At 44.2% G+C, this 19,843-nt stretch overlaps 1 protein-coding gene across 3 annotated transcripts in view; it reads left to right on the forward strand.

Moving 5' to 3' along the window:
- Positions 1-19,843, forward strand: part of SH3GL2 (SH3 domain containing GRB2 like 2, endophilin A1) — a 233,710-nt gene that overhangs the window by 150,876 nt on the left and 62,991 nt on the right. For 2 of the 3 annotated variants that reach the window (XM_090038768.1, XM_090038770.1), the window contains exon 2: positions 18,481-18,549. In XM_090038768.1, the coding sequence (XP_089894894.1) occupies positions 18,481-18,549 (69 nt within the window). Of the gene's footprint in view, positions 1-11,598; positions 11,653-18,480; positions 18,550-19,843 lie in introns of all 3 variants that reach the window. The other variant, XM_090038769.1, reaches the window with a different exon arrangement.

Consider the following 19,843-nt stretch of genomic DNA (forward strand, 5'->3'; position numbering starts at 1 on the left):
TAATTCAAAGCCAGAGTACACCTGATTTGCTCATTCTCAGCTCATACCTACTTATTATTATAAAGAGAACTACCCTCATGCTTCTGGGTATTATTTTTTACACAGAAGCAGTAGTCTAAACATATCAAATCCACAGAGTTATAGGGCCTGTTTTAGTAGAGAAAAAATAAATTACTAGCAATAATCACATTTATGGCCTTTACTAAGAGGGCTGTGATATTTGAAGGGCAGTGAGTGGTGTGGAAGTATGAGTTGGATGAATGGACTCTAAGGTGGATAGAAAGCTGGCTGGATCATCAGGCTCAATGGGTAGTGATTAATGATTTGAGGTCTATTTGGTAGCTGGTATCAAATGGAGTGCCTCAGTGTTGGTCCTGGGGCCAGTTTTGTTCAATATCTTCATTAGCAATCTGAAAGATGGGATGAAATGCACCCTCAGTGAGTTCACAGATGATATCAAGCCAGGGAGTGTCTAATAGATACACTGGAGGTTAGAGCTAGGATTCAGAGTGATCTAGACCAACTGGCTAAGCAGCTCTGGAGAAAAGGACCTGTGAGTTACAGTGGACAGTAAGTTGGATATGCGTCAACAACGTGCCCTTGTTGTGAAGAAGGCTAACAGCATACTGGGCTGGATTAGTAGGAGTATTGCCAGCAGATAAAGGGAAGTGATTATTCTGTGATTATTCCCTCTATTCTGCACTGGTAAGATCACATCTGGAGTACTGCAGGCAACCCAAGCTCGACCGCAGCTACTGGCCCCGCTCTCCCCAAGACAAAGCGTAAGGTGTTTGTTGTGGGAGACTCCATCCTGTGGGGCACTGAGGGGGCAATCTGCCGCCCCGACCCCTTAGCCCAGGAAGTCTGCTGCTTCCCGGGGGGCCCGCATCCGAGACATTGCGGAGAGGATCCCGCAGCTCCTCCGGCCCACAGACCACTACCCCATGCTCCTTATTCATGTGGGCACCAGTGACACGGCTTGGAGCACCCCCAGCCAGGTCATGAGGCACTACAGGGAGTTGGGAGTGGGGCTTAGGGGTCTGGGAGCTCAGGTGGTGTTTTCGTCGATCCTCCCAGTCTTGGGCTATGGGCTGAGGAGGAAGAGGAGGATCCACGCGGTGAACCAAAGACTGTGGCGCTGGTGTTACCGGGAAGGCTTTGGCTTCCATGACCACAGCCCGCTCTTTGGAGAGAGAGGCAGTGAGCTGCTGGGAAGATATGGCCTCCACCTCTCCCCCCTGGGGAGGAGGCTCTTCTCAGCCAGGCTGGCTGACCTGCTCCACCGGGCTTTAAACTAAGCCCGCTGGGGGATGGGGGGGACTACTGCCCCTGCTGGCCCGCTGAACGGCCCTTGCAAAGCCAGCGGACCAAGGCACTTAAGGGGGCACTTAAGGGAGCCCACCCCTGCCCCAGCCCTGGCACAATCTGTGGGCAAGGCAAGAGCCCCCAAGGGCACACTTGCCTGCCTGTACACTAATGCCAGAAGCCTGGGCAACAAGCAGGATGAGCTCGTCCTCCTACTCAGTGCAAAGAAATATGATGTCATTGGGATAATGGAGACCTGGTGGGACTCCACCCATGACTGGACCACGGGTGTAGAGGGCTATACCCTATACAGGAGGGATCGTGTGGACAAAAGGGGCGGGGGTGTAGCTCTCTATGTGAAGGAAAGCTACATGTCCCTGCAAGCTGATGTTGGCGACCGGCATGGACAGCTAGAGACCCTCTGGGTAAAAATTCGTGGGGAATTCGGCACAGGGGACACAACGGTGGGAGTCTACTACAGACCTCCCACTCAAAGTCCTGAGCTTGACCAGGAGTTCGCCCAGGAACTGACTGAGGCCGCTTGCTCCAGGACCCTGGTTGTCATGGGTGACTTCAATTACCCGGACATCTCCTGGGAAGATCACTCAGCTAAATCTGAGCGGGCGCAAAGCTTTCTCTCATGCGTGGATGACCTCTACCTGACTCAAGAAGTCTATGGGCCAACGAGAGGCAAAGCACTGCTTGACCTGGTACCGGCTACGGGGGACGACCTAATCGGCGACCTAGTGATTGATGGGAAGTTGGGTGACAGCGACCACGAGCTGATCACCTTCACCATCCGCCGTAAAGCTGGCAAGTCAGTCAGCAACACAGAAGTCCTTGACTTCAGAAAAGCCGACTTTGATAAGCTCAAGAGGCTAGTCGGTCAGGCCCTCAGGGACCATGACCACAGGGAGATGGGAGTTCAAGAAGAGTGGTTGCTTCTCAAGGAAGCGATCCTCAGTGCACAAGCTAAATCTATTCCAACACGAAGGAAAGGCAGCAAGAAGGCACAGCAGCCCCCCTGGCTCTCCAGAGACCTAGCGGACCTACTGTGGCTAAAAAGGAAAGCCTACAAAGGATGGAGGATGGTATTCACCTCCAAGGAGGATTACTCCGCGCTGGTCCGGTCCTGCAGGGACCAAACCAGGAAAGCCAAGGCTGCAACTGAACTCCAACTAGCTTGAGGCATCAAGGACAACAAAAAGTCCTTTTTCAGACATGTGGGGAGCTGGAGGAAAAGCAAGGGCAATGTTGGACCCCTGCTAAACCAGATGGGGCAACTGGCAACTGACGCCCAGGAAAAAGCCAACCTATTAAATAGGTACTTTGCGTCAGTCTTTCATCAGTCACACGGGATGCCCATGCCTGCTATGGGACAGGGAAATCTGGGTGACGGGGATCCCCTACCCTCCATCAATGCTGACCTCATGAAGGAACACCTTGAGAAGCTGGATACCTTCAAGTCAGCCGGCCCTGACAACCTGCACCCCAGGGTACTCAAGGAGCTGGCGAGCGTCATAGCCCAGCCCCTGGCATGGACCTTTGATAACTCCTGGCGCTCTGGTGTAGTGCCCGAAGACTGGAAGAAGGCCAATGTGGTGCCGATCTTCAAGAAAGGGAGGAGAGTGGATCCGGCTAACTACAGGCCCATTAGCCTGACTTCTATCCTGGGGAAGATCTTAGAAAAGTTTATTAAGGAAGCCATCCTTGAGGGACTAGCCCAGGCTAACATTCTAAGGGACAGCCAGCACGGGTTTGTTGCGGGTAGGTCTTGTTTGACCAATCTCATTTCCTTCTATGACCAGGTGACCGATCACCTGGACAAGGGAGAAGAGATTGATGTCATATATCTTGACTTCAAAAAAGCTTTTGATCTGGTATCCCATGATCACCTCTTGGCCAAACTGGCCAGTTGTGGCCTTGGCTCCACCACGATCCGCTGGCTGGGAAATTGGCTTCATGGTCGGACCCAGAGGGTTGTGATTGATGGCAGTCACTCATCATGGTGCCCTGTGACCAGTGGGGTCCCTCAAGGCTCTGTCCTGGGACCCATACTGTTCAACATCTTCATTAACGATGTGGACATTGGAGTCAGGAGTGGACTGGCCAAGTTCGCCGATGACACCAAACTTTGGGGCAAAGCATCCACACCAGAAGATAGGCGGGCGATCCAGGCTGACCTGGACAAGCTCAGCAAATGGGCAGACGAGAACCTGATGGTGTTTAACACCGATAAATGCAAGGTTCTCCACCTTGGGAGGAAAAACCTGCAGCACCCTTATAGGCTCGGCAGTGCTACGTTGGTTAGCACTACAGAAGAAAGAGACTTGGGGGTCATCATTGACCACAAGATGAACATGAGCCTGCAATGTGATGCTGCGGCTAGTAAAGCGACCAAAATGCTGGCGTGCATCCATAGATGCTTCTCGAGCAAATCCCGGGACGTCATTCTCCCCTTGTACTCGGCCTTGGTGAGGCCGCAGCTGGAGTACTGCGTCCAGTTTTGGGCTCCACAATTCAAAAAGGATGTGGAGAAGCTTGAGAGAGTGCAGAGGAGAGCCACGCGCATGATCAGAGGTCAGGAAAACAGATCTTACGATGACAGGCTGAGAGCCATGGGGCTCTTTAGCCTGGAAAAGCGCAGGCTCAGGGGTGATCTGATGGCCACCTATAAGTTTATCGGGGTGACCACCAGGATCTGGGGGAACGTCTGTTCACCAGAGCGCCCCAAGGGATGACGAGGTCGAACGGTCACAAACTCCTGCAAGACCGTTTCAGGTTGGGCATAAGGAAGAATTTCTTTACTGTCTGAGCCCCCAAGGTCTGGAACAGTCTGCCAGCGGAGGTGGTTCAAGCACCTACATTGAACACCTTCAAGAGTAAATTGGACGCTTATCTTGCTGGGATCCTGTGACCCCAGCTGACTTCCTGCCCTTTGGGCAGGGGGCTGGACTCGATGATCTCCCGAGGTCCCTTCCAGCCCTAATGTCTATGAAATCTATGAAAAAAATACTATGTCCAGCTATGGGCCCTCCACTGCAGAAAGGATGTGACAAGTTGAAAAGAGTCCAGTGGAGGGCAATGAAAAAGCAGGGTTAGGGGGTTAGGGCGTATGAGTTATGAGGAGAAGCTGAGAGAACTGGTCTTATTTAGTCTGCAGAAATGAAGACTGAGTGTGGATTTGATAGCAGCCTTCAACTACCTGGAGGGTGGTTCCAAAGAGGATGGAGCTAAAGCAGGGGTGGGCAATTGTTTTGGGTGGAGGGCCACTTACCGAGTTTTGGGGAGCTGTTGAGGGCCACATGGGTAGTCCCAGCCCTTGACAGTTGCTCTCCCCCGTCGTCATATTGGAACTGGAAGTCCTGCATCCAACCCCTGACCTTTCCCACCAGAGGTCCCTCCCCTTGCCTGGGAGTACTCCTTTTGGGAGGAAGGTTGCTGCAATCTTGAAATTGGAAAAAAATCTACAACTCATATACAAAAAAAAAAAAAACATCTACTATAACTTCCTTTAATTTTATTTAAAATATTTTTGTACTGATTTATGTGTACATAGTATATCTAGAGATGACTGCATAATAGCTCAAAAAAGAGTCCTATTGTATATTATGTGTGAGCGGTATGGCAGTGTATGTGGCAGGATGTGGTTGGGGCGTGTGTGTGTGTGGGGTGGGGTGTGGGTGTGGTGGATGGGCTGGGCTGGCTCCATTGCATGCGACTCTTGCAGACTGCATGTGAGCCTTACATGATGCAGCCCAGCAGTCCCCATGCCCAGGCTCCGTGTTCCTGCTGCTCCACCCTGGGTTCCTGCTGGTCCCAGGGCACCTGCATGGGCTCCATGCTGACCTGTTGCCATTTCCCTGTTTTCCCTCCTGCATGCTTGCCCACCACTCCCCATGGACCATGCCACTCCCTGTGCTGCTCCTCACAGCCTTCGCTGCTCCCCATGCTGCTGCCACAGCCCCTGCCACTTGTTGCTGCCATGGCCCCCACCACTCCCAACACTGCAGCATGCCATAGTGGTGGCCCTCACTGCAGCCTCAGACTCAGCTCCTGCTGCTTGCCACTTCACTGTCTGTGGCCCCTGCTGCCACCATCCCCACTGCTTGTTGCTGCTGCAGCCCCCTATTGCTCACCACAGCCACAGCCCTCATCTCTACTGCTTTCTGGAGCTGTAGTCCCCACCACTCCCTGCCCTGTGGCCACAGCCCCCACTGCTCACTGTGGCTGCAGCCCCTACCACTTGCTGCACTGCTCCCCATGGATGCGTCCCCTACCACTCCGTGCACCCCTGCTGCAGCCCCCACCACTCCCTGCTGGCATGATCATGCCTCCCACTACTCCCCATGCTTCTTCCTGAAGACCCCACTGCTCCCCACAGCCCTCTTGCTGCCATCGCTTTCCTCCACCCCCCTGCCAGCTGCTTCCTGCTCCAGCTTCAGCCTAGCCTGGCAAGCATCATGGAGCTCCTGGGTGCTGGAACAGTTTTCCCCACTCTCTCTGTCCAATGTTATCTTACTTTCCATTTGGGCACAGGGATTTGGGGAACAGCTCCAGGGTCTTGAGGTCAGAAGTCACAGAGGCTTCTGAGTGGGGGCTGGGGTGGGTAGGGGGCTGGGGTGGGGTGAAGCCTGGCTGGCCTTGCTGCTCAGCCACTGAGTCCTGCCTTAGGCTTCCCCTGGGTCCTACTGCAGCTGTCTGCCTTTCATCTTTGACAGGCAGCCAGGGGCAGATAAAAATTAATTTTCTAAATTTTCTAGGGGCCCCGCGGTCTGGATAAAATGGCTTGGTAGGCTGGACCTAGCCCACAGGTTGTATTTTACCTGCCCCTGAGCTAAACTGTTCTCAGGGGTGACAGATGACAGAATAAGGAGTAATGGCCTCAAGTTGTAGGAAGGGAGGTTTAGGTTGGATATTAGGAAAACATTTCTCACTAGGAGGGTGGTGAAGTGCTGGAATGGGTCACCTACAGAGGTGGTGGCATCTCCATCCTTGGAGATTTTTAAGGTTCAGCTTGACAGAGCCCTGGGTAAAATGATCTAGTTGGGGTTGGTCCTGCTTTGAGCACGGGGTTAGACTATATGACCTCCTGATGTCCTTTCCAACCTTAATTTTCTATGTTTTCTATGATTCTATGTTCAACATAATACTACTTAAATAGCTACGTTTATTCTGTGGAAATTTTAAATCCTTTGTTTTTGTGAACTTTGTGTTCATGTGAATTTCAAATAGTGTATTAAAACACCTGGTGATTAAGACATCATTCTCAGAATTTACCACCAGAATATTTTGTCAATACAGGATCTCAAAAGAAAATGGAAATAGCTCCATTTTGTTAACAGAGACAATAACTGAGTTTTGGCAGCTAAGCAAGCAATAATTGCCCACCACTTATGTTTTGGGAAGCTCTAGTGACATCCAGTTAACCTACACGAAAAAGTTTTTCTCACATAATTGTGTTGGCTAGAGGTATAAGAAAACCCACACACCCCTAGTATGGTGGGAAAACCCCTGGTAGGCACAAAGCTATGCCACCAAAAGAGAGCATCTGTCAGTTTAGTTTGTCTTCTTTACATTGGAATTCAGCATGTCGTTATTCTCAGTTACTGTGCAATCACATTGTTCCTTCCTTCAGCTCCAACTTGCACTCCCTAACACCCTGTCTATGCTAAGTTTTAACCATTGCTCCAGGTTTACCAGTGCTGACAATATTGGGAACCCTAGTTTAAGTGTATTGCTAGCTGCGAAAGATGCATCAAACATTGCATTGAAGAGACCTGCTCTGAGCAGGGTGAGATTATGTGGTGCTACAAACACCAACAGCTTGTTACATCGTTCCAAATACTAATGGAGCTAATCCAGTATTAGCAACAGCAAGGGATTTTCTGCAAAATTAAATTAACTTCCCAATGTAGACATATCTTCAGGATGTTCCCATTACTCATCTAAATACTTGTAAAATTAAATGCCTGCAGTAGGTTTAATTGCATATCTATAAGTGTATAGTGCGTATTTAGTGGTTTAGCATTCCATCAGCATTTCCCTTTAAAAATCGCTCCCACTGATTCTGTCCCATTTTGCCAACTTTCTTTCTTTCTGATATCTGACTAATTAGCTCTTGTGATTTTTATGATTAGTCTTGAAGATTGTTGTCCCAGCTGCTTTGGGTATGTAATTACATAAGAACTGAGCAGCTGTTAAAGGAAAAAAGCACTGTAATAGTCTTGGTGTCTGTCAAGAAAAGTGTGAAACTGTGAAGTCTTAAGGCTTCAAAATGAGAGCTAATAATAAAGATCCCAAGATTTATTATTTTTAGAATCCTCGAATGGGCTTAAAATGTCACCCTTTTTGTTTTTTTAGTGCTGATAATATTGTACTGCAAGTGCAGCATATAGAACTGGTTCTTAACCTTGTTATATTCAAGGCACCCTCAGAAAATGCCAGCTCTTAGCTTTCACTATTTTTTTTTTTTACTATGGAAAAATAATAGAGCAATTCTCCAGTTGCAAAGAACTCTGCAAACCACAACAGGGTAGCATGTTTTTGACACTGGATTTCTATTTGAAATCTCTGGGTTAATTTTGTGTAGGTGTTTGCACACCTAAGAGTCTTAAGTTCGTGTGGCTCCTTGTAGCACCATCAAAAGGATCTCACACCATTCTGGGGTGCTCCCTCTGTGGAGAATCACTGACATTCAGGCACTGATTCAGCATCAGTGACACTGTGGGAGTTGTGCTCTTGACCTCTGTTACACAGATTCTGGTTCATACTGCAATCATTATGAGGACACCAAAGCACTTTACAAATGTTCAGGGGCCAATGTTGTCACCTGCATGTTTAATTGTTCACTGTAAATGCACTTGTTGCAATCTATGAATAACAGTAGTGAGCTTGGGTCTCTACTAATGATGCCACTCTGCTACTCCTAGGATGTAGGGAAGTATCAGTCTGTCTGTCTTTAAAGAAACAAATCAAGATAGAAATCTCAAACAAATGAAGGCCAAGCCATGCTTTACCTAAATTTGTAAAGAGCTGATGACTATCTATTCAGTAGAAAATAGTCTCTGATAAAATGTTCTATTCCCTTTTGATATCATCTTCAGAATGAGTTTTGTGTGTAGAAGTCATGAAGAGCCAATGAATGCATTCTGCATTTTCTGCAATGCCATGAAGAGAAATTTGTTTGAAGTGCAAATTAAATACCAATTACCCTGAATCCTAGCAGTGCAAACTCTGAGGTCCTCAATAGGTCAACAGCTTGCAGTTGGAATTGTGATGGATGTCAGGATTTTCTGCGTTTTGGTGACCTTTCAGTTCTGGCTAATCTAGGATCTTCTCTAGATTTGGAGTTGTATTAGGACAGCTTAATACCGGAAAAGCATACTTGTCCATTTTAAATTGATTACATCCTTGCATGACTCTGATTCAGCTGGGCTCAGTACAAATCGCCTTCAGAAACTAAATCAGATCCAATATTCTAGAGCAAGTCTCTGCAACATAAGAGACCAGGTAGCCCCAAGTTGAGGACATTTTCCACCGAATTAGGTTATGTGGAAAAGTGGCAGATATTGTATAATATGTAACACTTCTTTATTGGAATGTTTGTTCTTTTACAATGAATTAGAGGTTCTAAAAGCTAGAGAAGAATATTAAGCTAGATTTTTCAAGGGGTAACAATGTTTGGCTAAGTATAGACATTCAAAAAGCCCAAAACAGAAGCACCCTAAGTATCACACTTTACTGAAAGCTCTCTAGGTTAGGTCAGGCGTGAACAGAACAGACCTCTACACTTTGGTGGGAGAAGCTCAGAGCCTGCCTGCACTAGCTAAGGCCAGCACACTGGGGGTGCTCCAGCATGCCTCCTGGGAGGCTGCTGGAAAATGCTGAGCTGCTAGCCCCGGATTGGCCAACATGGCCCCTCTCTCCAGCCATGCCCCCTGCCAGCTGGAAGCAAACCCAGCCCCTCCCAAGACCAGAGCAAGCAAGTTGTCGGGGGCCTGCGCAGCAGGGCCTTGCCTCCCCAGTCCAGCTGCACAGGAAGGAAACAGGCTTTTCTGTCCCCTCTCTGTGACAGCCCATAGGGTGAAGCTGGGCCAGTGCTCTCCCAAAGCAAACAAGCATGAGCCAAGGCTAGTGTGGTGCCTGGTGATGGTCCTCCAGGATGCCAGGGGACTAAGACCTAACTTGAGTCATGAGGGGATCTGGTGCAGATGCTCAATAAAGCACTTTAACCTTAAGCACTTTAGTCTGATACATCCAATCTACCATTATTAAAGTGCTTTATGTACAGTGAACATCGGTTTAATTATAGCTTTAGAGCACTTTCTAAGTACTTATCACACCATAAGTGTAATGTCTGTACCAAGCCTTTGTGTCTGAAGTGCATGTATTAGTTGAATAACTATCTGCACCCACTGAAAATTACATTTCTAGCCAGGTGAAGATGAAATGCCTTATTTTCCTACACATCTGTGGTATTTGCACTTGAATATCTGTCCTGTAGTAAATCAGTTGTTCTTATGTTTTCTTTACTCAAAGCATTATGTTGGGATCCTTGGTGAGATTTAGCCTGATTTTTTTTCAGGCCCCACTCAGTATATTTTAAATACTTCAATAAAAAGATCTATGGAGGTGAGAATTCTGTGTTGAATATATCTCTCTGCAAATTACAGGATATCTATATTTCAAAATGTAGGACTGTTTGGTTATCACATAGAAGAAGGGCAGAATTATTTTCCCCTGTAGTGCTATTTTTGAGAAGGCTTTTATATAAAATACTACCAAAATCCAGAGAAATCCCACACATCCATACGGAAGTTTACACATTCCTAAACCCAGTTTATAAACTATACTCATGTATTTATAAAGGCTCATTTAAATTTCCATTGAAATGCAGCTACTTCTGGATTGGAACACACCACAAAACAGCTTCTTAGTACTTGGCTACCAATCCTGCTGCATCTGCACAGTGGCTGGCTGCAGGGGAGATGTGGAATTTGACAGAGAGCTGACTCAGCTCCCTGATTCAGTTCTACCTGACCTTGGGGAAAATTCATGCTATTGGGCATGATTTCCATAAGGGATGTTATGCCAAGCCAGGATCAGGTATAGCAGAGCCTTGTTTCACCAGGCACCTTCTTCTCCATCATGCTTATCCTTGAGCCTTCTTCTCCCTTTCCTGGCCCTCTCTCTCCTCTTGTCACTCGGTGCTGCTGTATAGGCAGCAGATGATTTATAGTAGCTGGCACTTTTCTCTGCACACATGGAATTCTTCATGGGGTTTCTCCAGCTGCTGTAAGTTCCCCTTATGCTGCTCACATAGTGCACAATTAATCCAGGGCAGAGAGAATGTGGAATTGAAATAGCAATGGCTTTGTAGGCAGGCAGAATTAAACGAACTCAGAGCAGGCCAAGATACTTTGGCTGAGAGTCCTGGTCTTGCAAAGAGAACCATGACATCTCTAAATATGCTTTAGACACTTATGTCACATTCTATTTGCGCTTGGTAATTGTATATTGCTGTATTACAAAGGTGCATTTCTAATGGGGCTGTTTGAGGATGGGCTTGCTAGCCTGCTGGAAGTCAGGTGATGATTTAATACTGAAAAGTACATTTGCATGTGTACCTCCCTGCATGCTGAGCTATGAATACTACTAGGCAATCAGGACTCATAGTAGAGATGATATCTTTTATTAGACCAACAAGAGTTTTGCAAAAAAAAATGTCTTTAATTGCAAGCTTTCAGGCACAAACACCCCTCATCAGGCACTGGAGAAAAGATTGTAAAAGTTCTCCTGGGTAGAAATGAAAGTTCATATTATATAGGATTTCATAGAGGAGTCAATAGATGGAAAAGGAAAACTCCTCTGGGCAGTCAGTTCATAGCTGGTATGAAGCTTCTCACTTCCTGTGAGGATCTACGATGATGCGAATTACCTTGGAACAAAGGCAGAAGCAGCATCTCAGGTTTGCGGTGCTGACAGTTGCTTCCTGCTTTGGAAAATATGAAGATTTCATTTTTAAAAATTGACTAAAATTCAATATCTTCCACGTGTCAGGTACCCAGGTTGTAGCCGTATTGGTCTAGAGGAAAAGGCAATCAGGAATTGTAATAGAGATAATATCTTTTATTAGACTTATTGTTATATTATACTTTTATTAGAAACTTTTGTTATATTATATTACTATTTTATTTGACTTATTATTATTGATATCTTTTATTAGATTTATTATTCAGTTTAAATTTTAGCTGATTTTTTAAAATGAAATCTTCATATTTTCCCAAGCAGGAAGCAACTGTGACCACCTGAAACCTGAGATCCTGCTCCTGCCTTTGTTCTAAGGTAATTTTCATCATCACAGATCCTCACAGGAGGTGAGAGGCTTCATACCAGCTAAGAACTGACTGCCCAAAGGAGTTTTCCATCTGTTGATTCCTTTGTGGAATCCTAGGAAATATGAACTTTCATGTCTACCCAGGAGAACTTTTTCAACCTTTTCTCCAATGCCTGATGAAAGGTGTTTGTGCCAGAAAGCTTGTGATTAAAGAATTTTTTTTGCAAAACTCTTGTTGGTCTAATAAAAGATACGTTCTCTACTACAAGTCCTGATTGCTTTTTCCTCTAGACCAATACAGCTACAACCTGGATACATGAATATTACTAGTGCGTTGTTGTGATTATATTTTCTATACATTCCTACTTCAGATGGAGAATGTCTCTCCCCAGTTTGGGGGCCTGGACTGTGAGTAGATTCAAGAGGGCATATATTTGAGATACTTGGGAAAGAGTTTTTCCTCTCTCCATGATGGAGACTTATTCATCCTTTGTAAATGGATTTGTTCATCCTTTGGAAATTGCAGTACTTGATGTGAAAGACAGCTCAGAATGTGTGTCCTTGTAGTGATCTTTGGTTATGGAAAATACTAAAAGGCTAAGGATTTGCTTGTCAGGCCTAATTCTGCTTTTAGTTGTGCTTAAGTAATTCCACTGAAGACAATGGAGTTATGTAGGTGCTATCCAGTTCAGCGAGTGAGATCAGTCTAGTCCTTTCTGAATAACTTTCTTACACAGGGGATGGATTATAGTCTTCCTTTCTTTCATCAGCCTCAGCCTCAGGACTCCCCAAAAAGCCTTGTCCAGTCTCTCTCCTTGAAGGACTTCCTGAAACCCGTCCTGGCATGGCTTCTTAAAGGACACACCTTTGGCTTCAAAACCCTGGCTCTTCTTTGTCTGGCTTCTCTAGCACCCCACCTCATAGGGATCCTTCTTTTATTCAGTCTTCAGGAAGGGCTGGGGCTACTTCTTCAAAGTGGGGAGATCAGAGGGCTGGTATCCCAAACAACACACCAGACAGCTCTGCTTCAGAGTCTTTATTGAGCACCCTAATATCGCTTGTGTATTATCCCATGTTTCCCCATGTCTTCCCTGGGACACCTCCCTGTCTTCCACCCCCATCAGTTCCCTCAGAGCCTCCTTTTCTTCTCCTACAAACATTGTGCCACATTAGCAAGTGTCGCATATTTTCTTCCGAACAATGTATCCCAGAATAAGAAGTGAACCTTGTTTTTGAAAGGCAGAATGAAGAAAAAAAGATCCTTCCTTGTAATAACTGAGTAGCAGCAACTAGGGAGTCAAACCTGCTCATTGTTCACATGCAGATTTTACTTTTGATTTTGCCTGGTAAGCAGCAGAAACTGATTTTACGCTGTTTCTCGCAAATAATGCACACTCCAATTTTCAGCAGCTTTTTTGGGAAAAAGGTGCATATTATTTGAAAGAAAATACGATAAAAATCTGTAACCATTAACTCGGGGACTAACGCTCACTCAATAAAGTGAAATGTAATGTTATTGCGAACCAATCAAATAGTGGCCTCTGGGGTTTGCTGCTACTGTTCTCTTTCCTTAGGGTGAAAAGGATGTCTAGACATCCTACTATCAAACTATCTACAGTAAAAATGCTCACACTTGGCCCTCCAAAGTAGTTCCCACAAGAACACCAGGGTAAAACTCAGCCCACTTGTTCAGTTAAACTGCACACATTATTTTTCAATTTGAGTGAAAAAATAAAAGGACTGCCCATTAGAACTTATGGGTTTTTTGGTGGTAGCTCTTAGTTCAAAGGAGATGGCAACAATTCACTGTTGACAGTTTAGGGATTATAGAGAACCTGTACAACTAATTTATTTAGGTGTTACATTTCCAGAGGCTATCAAATAACTAATTGCTGTAGAAGACTGTATAAGAGAAGCAACTTTTGACAGAGTGGTTGTTTTAAAAGCTGAAGACTATAACCAGGCAAATGGCGGTTTTTGAATGATCTCTTTACGTGGGTTTTAGCTATCTATGTCACATCCTTATCATGTTGTTGTCCTTGTCTGTGTTATTCACTGTTAAATGGGTGTGTAATTAATTTACTTCTTCTGGGATTCCCAGCTTTTCTATTTACATCAAGCAGGAGTTGCAGACTTAAATCCTCCCAGTAGCATTTAAATCCCCCCCAAAAACCCAAAAGGCAAAACCAGGCTTTATGTCATTATAGCAAGCTAATGATTCTTTTTTATATTATTTTATTCTTATCTGACTCCATGCATTTGCATAACTTGCAAGATGAATTGATACTGGCCACCATCTCAGGTTTCATTGAATAATGTTTTATAACCCCATATGATCTCTTCTGCTAATAAGAAACCATTTGGTAAATTAAAGGTTTGCATTTCCCTTTTCAGCAAGCTGGCATTCCTAGAAATCAGTCTTACACAGCAGCCAGAGATGCTGACTGTCTCAGAATGAAAGTACAGTTTGCAGATTTAGTTCTACAGGATAGGCATTCAGAAGAGTTCTGACTTTGTGAAATTACAATACTATAGTGCATCCTGTGCTTGCAGGTGGAAACATTCAGTCACTTTCATCCATTCTTTGGTCTTCCTTGCAGCTGGTGAATAAGTGTCAGACCAGCCATAGGGTTGTATTAGGTCCCATTTTTCATCTTGATCTTCAGATGTGTTGCCAGTTCTACTGAATTCAGTGGAGTTATTTCTGAGTTACAGTGAGGCTCATATCAGAACTGTACTTATAGCAATACCTGGAGTTTATGGATGCTCAGGCTGGGATTATGTGACAACCTGAGGGATTCTGTTGTCAGTGTCTTGGGGTTTCTATTTTGCAAGATGGGAGTGGAATCTGAGTCTGGTTTTGTTGACCTGAATGCTATGGTTCTGGAATTGTATTGTAATTGTAGGGATTCCAGCTCCAGATCCTTAAGATGAGCGTTACAGTTGGTGGGATTAGAGCAGACACAGTTATAGAGTTTGCTTCAGATGATGGACCTAGTAAGGTACTTAGGAGGTAAGTTGGTGCTGTGCAGGTAGCTGTGGCAGTCAGTAGGCTTCCTATACAACATGGTGATGATGTGGCCATTGCAAACCTTTACCGTAGTGCAACAGTGTAGTGACACAGCTGGGCACTGGGAGCACAGGAGTAGCAGTGACTTCCAGGAATTCTGCCAGTGCAATTGTGATTGATTGTGTGGTTGCTGGCAGTAGCAGGGGGTTTTTTTCACCCACTTCTCTTCTGAGTTGTCACCTGGGATGGTTGCCCTGGACTGGTTGTCCTTACTTAGTTTTATGCCATTTTTGTGATGCCTAGGATAGAAACAGTGAAAATAGCTTTGGTGATTGGTGGGTTTCTGCTACAATGAAGGAGTGATGTGCACATTAAAAGTCTTCACCATAGTGTCTCAGAAATGAATTTGCTGAGTGAAGCAGTTCAGTCAGTTTGATGGATGGGTGACAGTTGTTAAAATCCTGAGAAAAATGAGAGGGCAGCTGTGGAGAAAGTGGATTTCAAGGTCTGCAATAAATATATTAGCATATGGGGGGGGAGGGGGAGCATACAAGTTCCCATTCCAGTGCAATTCATTTGTAGGTATAGGGAGTCCCCCAATTCTGAAATAGTTGTGTAAGGACAAAGTGGGAGAGTGCAAAAGAAACAGAAGCAGTGTCCTCATCAGGGGTAATATTTTTTATGGTTTATAATTTGCCCTCATGGTGAATGTTCATGTACAGAGATGACGTATCCATGGGAGCTAATATGGTATCTGGAAGAAGATTTTCAGTGGAGGTATGTGGTGTTTTTCAAATAGCTGGCAGCACCAAGGCATATTGGAATATAGTGAACATAGGATAGGATGGAGTCAACATAGCCAGAAACTCCCCCCACAATGATGCCAGTGCCAGAGACAATGGGGCATCCTGGGATTCCAGGTGTGTACATCTTGGTTAAGAAGTAAAAGTTGCTTGGCCTGGGTTCCTGTGAGGTGGAAAGCAGTAATATTTTTCTGTGTTTCCAGATGTCATGTCTTTGAGGTCCTCCCCTCCCCCCCACCACTATTGTGCCTTGGGTACCTTGGTCATTAGTTTAGTACCTCCTTGCTGGTATGTTTGCAAGACTCTGTGTGTGTGTGTGTGTGTGCGCGCGCGCGTGTGTGCATGCACATGTGCACATGTGTAAGGCAGTGAGTCACAGTGCTAGCTTTGAGGCTGATAAGGGCTGAGCAAAAGATTAAAGAACTAAGACAAAGATTCTTAGAGAGAAGGGGAGGGTAAGTTGCTTCCTTAACTTATCAATGGACCCTCTAGCTGATTAAGAAGCAACATCAAGAAAAGCTAAAGTTCATTGTTGTCCTCAGGGTCTAGAGTAATTACTGTTTATGGGAAGCTGCAAACGTGGAAGCTTGGGGAAGTGAGAAAGGATCCTTAGGAGTTCTGCAGGTATGCTGAGGATGATACAGCAGGTCTGCACAATATCTTGTTTGAGCCCTTAAACAAAAACTTTCTAAGGCACAGTCATTCTTGGGGAAAAAACCCACTACTGATAAGCCTACAAGAGGCTAGAGCATCAGTTATGTCAGTATGGTTTGTATTTTGGTATCAAAAGCATGTCAAACAATAACATACCAGTTTAAGAACTTGATGCTAGTATGCTTATTCACTGCATGCTTTTAAAATGATTTAATTATCACGTCAGAAGTTGCATGAATGGATTTTATCTCTCTATGCCAAGGTTCCTCTTGTTTTGAGGGGGGAGAGAGATTCTCCAGGGTTCTCTGGTTCTTGGGATGTCTCCAGAGCCCTTGTTACCACCAGGCTTCATAGAATTATAAAAACTGTGGATGAATACTAGCTTTTAGGTCACCTGGGATTCTATTCCCTTCCCTGTCCCCCCATATCCAGCATAGAATTGTTCCTGGCTTTACTGAACTTCACATGCCTGGATTTCTACATAGCTTAGTAAGCCCTGTATGGCACAGGCTTAGTAATGCACACCATGTAAATTCATCTGTATTCAGAATACCAACAGAAGAGTGTCTTCAATGAGCCTTTTCAGCTCTGCAAAAATATTTTTTATCGAGGAAATGCACTGCTTTTATTTTCTCGTGGAAACTACCAAGTATCAATGCCTCATTAACAACCTGCCCAATACTTTATTTTCCACATTTCAGATTCAACTTAGAGGGGTTGACAGGAAACAAGCAGAAGCTCAACTGTTTCCTATTGGACAGATAATAGGCCATGTATAAAGGCTCTGCATTAGTAAGTCCTCTAGGCCAAGTACAGACGTTACACTTTTACAGGTGTAAGTGATCGGAAACTGGTCTATACTCATAACAAAACAGAAGTTTGGCACACACAGACTGGTTTAAAAATGAGAGAACCCAGTCTAAGATGCCCTCCAACCTCAAAGGGCAAATGTGTGTTCTGTTCACTACTGAACTAAACTATGCCACTTACAGAAAACAGTGCGACTTAGATTAATTCCACCTTAGGTTTTTGAATGTCTATACCTAGCCCTAGTGTGCTGAAAGTTCAGCACTACAAATTAGAAACTAGTCAGGTGGCCTGATCTTGTTCATGACAGACAAATGTACTTACATGCCTCTCACAAGAAACAAAATTAAATGTCAGTCTGCTCCTGCCTGTGGCTTGCTGCTTAGAACCAAGCTAGAAAGAAGTAAAGCAGGGTGGTGGATCCGGGTAGGAACACAGTATGATTTTGATTTCCATTGCACATTTCTAACACATGTTCCTGAAATGAATAGTTCTGTCACAGAAAAACAGATGTAAGAGAGATCAGAATTAGGCTCCTAGAAGAATTTGAAAAATGAAATGTATATGCAGTAAATGCATACAAAATTAGTGGAAAATAAAAGTAGCGGCTAAGTCTGGTGTAGTATGACAGATATGCACAAAGCATAAGGGTACTTACACGTAAGCATACTTTCATCAGATCAGACCCATTTAATTAACATCTGTGGAGTTACATCAGTAATAAATGCAGCTCATCACGATTAATAGTGCTCTTACCATGAGTTTTCTACAGATTCATTATGACTGGTGCTGTAATAGTGGTCACCGATTAAATCCGTTATCATTAGTTTTGTCAACAGTAAAGGGAAACTCAGTGCAATGTGTTCCAACCTGAATTAGGAAAATGAAATAGTACACAAAGTTGTTTACTAATTGCTTTCTCAGCTGAATATTTTATGAGCAATGAAGCCTTGCCAAATACATTACCTGAAGGTCAAACTGACCATCTCCAACCCAGGGAACAATGTACCTCATAACACGATTTTGGTCTTTGTTTTCCTTAGCGGGGGATAGATCATGTGCAAGGGATTCTAACCTGTTGCTCTGAATTGATGGGTGTGCTCCTTTTGCTCAGGCAGGAGAGGGTTATCCTTTTGTATCCAGTGATTCCAGGGGCACCACAAAGCTGGCATAAGAGGTTGTATAATTTCTCCCCAGTCCTTTCTATTCATGTACTTCCCTTTTGCCCAAATTCTCCTGCCCTGGATATTACTGTCTGCTGAACACAACTGTGTTATTGCTGCTGATTTGCTTTATAATTTCAAGATGTGGTCATTTATTTCACTGAGGAGTACAGTTGTGATCAAGCAAAGACCAATGTACCCTCAATGACTCTAGTGAAGGATTAGGACCTAAGAGGATTGATTACTAAGCCATATTTAAAACAAGTTCTGCATAAGCAAATGGTTGGTATGTCTAGTCACCACATTTGCTAGCTCCTGATATGATAACACCCTCACATAAGGGAACTTTGGTTAGATTTTCAGTCATTGCTGATTTTACCTTTTTCTTCAATTCCACAGAAAGTGAGTGAGAAGGTTGGAGGTGCAGAAGGAACCAAGTTGGATGAGGACTTCAAAGAAATGGAAAGGGTAAGTCTGTATACAGGTATGAAAGCCTTGTCACGCATTCACTTGCAATACTTGAAAATCATTGGCATGTTGTGATGTATTAAAGTTAGTACCTGGTATCACACATTAACTTGTAAATCCTGGGAATATAGTGACTTATTAAGGTTAGTACCAGGGATTCTGGTTTTCTCTGATTTAAAAAAAATCCCCAATATTTGGTTAAAAAGGTAACCCCAAATCCACATTTTTCTGTGATTTACATGAAACACCACTTTCTATATATATATATATATATATATATATACACACACATATATATATATATATACACACACACACACAGAGAGAGAGAGAGAGAGAGAGGTGTTTCATTTTAATCATGGAAAGAAGAGTATTTGAGATTAGTTTTTTTAACTGAAAATTGGGGGTTTTGTTAAATCAGCAAAAACCAGGATCCCTGGTTATTACATGATAGGAGATAACCCTTACCTGAAAGAAAACAACTTTGCAATGTACAAGAGGAATCAGCATGTGATACACTGCTTGAACTTGTGTTTGCTTGCATTTTAACTGCACTTAGTGTTAAGTTGAATTTGTGACACCACCCTTATTTTTATTTTTAAAGAGATTTGCAAAAATGGTTCAATAACTCAGGGACATTAGTCTTGGGATTTGTGTTCCTAAGTTATTTAGGTGACTATGGAAAAGCTCATCCTTATTGTACAGCAGGGTTGCACTTACAGTCAATTTCTCCCTTTTGTTGTCTAACAAAAAAATTAATTAACACAGAATTTAAAATGCCATATAATACAGAGATCAACAATGCCAAACTCAGTTTAATCAGTGTAGGGAACCCTGCAGGGGGAGAGTTTATCCAGAGAAATGAGAGTTATTTCAGTCCCACAATCTTCATTGCATCTGTCAAGTGGGGAAAAGAGGACTGCAGGAGGGATCTGACCAAGACACATGGGGTATTTGCATGTTCAAAGTTTCCCTGGCAGCCTCCACTGACAGGGCTTCTTCTGAGACAGAGCTGCTGTTTAGAGATGTCTGAAGACTCACTGAGAGTAGGAGTGATAACAGCCATTCAACAGTGCCATTCAATGACTATAAACCCCTTATATAGCTTCCTTTCTTTTCTTGTGTAAGTCATCTATTACTGATGAAAAGGGAGCACAATAGCAATGTATAATATCTAATAGGTACTTGCATGTATGTATATGTAGATGTAATTTTGCAAGGTCATCAGTGGTAGCCATTTTTTCTGACTTAAACTGGTTTGAACTTTGCCAACTGTCAGTAGGTCCCATAACTC

The sequence above is a fragment of the Crocodylus siamensis genome, chromosome 3 (assembly GCF_052110815.1).
Source record: "Crocodylus siamensis isolate JL-2025a chromosome 3, ASM5211081v1, whole genome shotgun sequence".
Classification (NCBI taxonomy): Eukaryota; Metazoa; Chordata; order Crocodylia; family Crocodylidae; genus Crocodylus; species Crocodylus siamensis.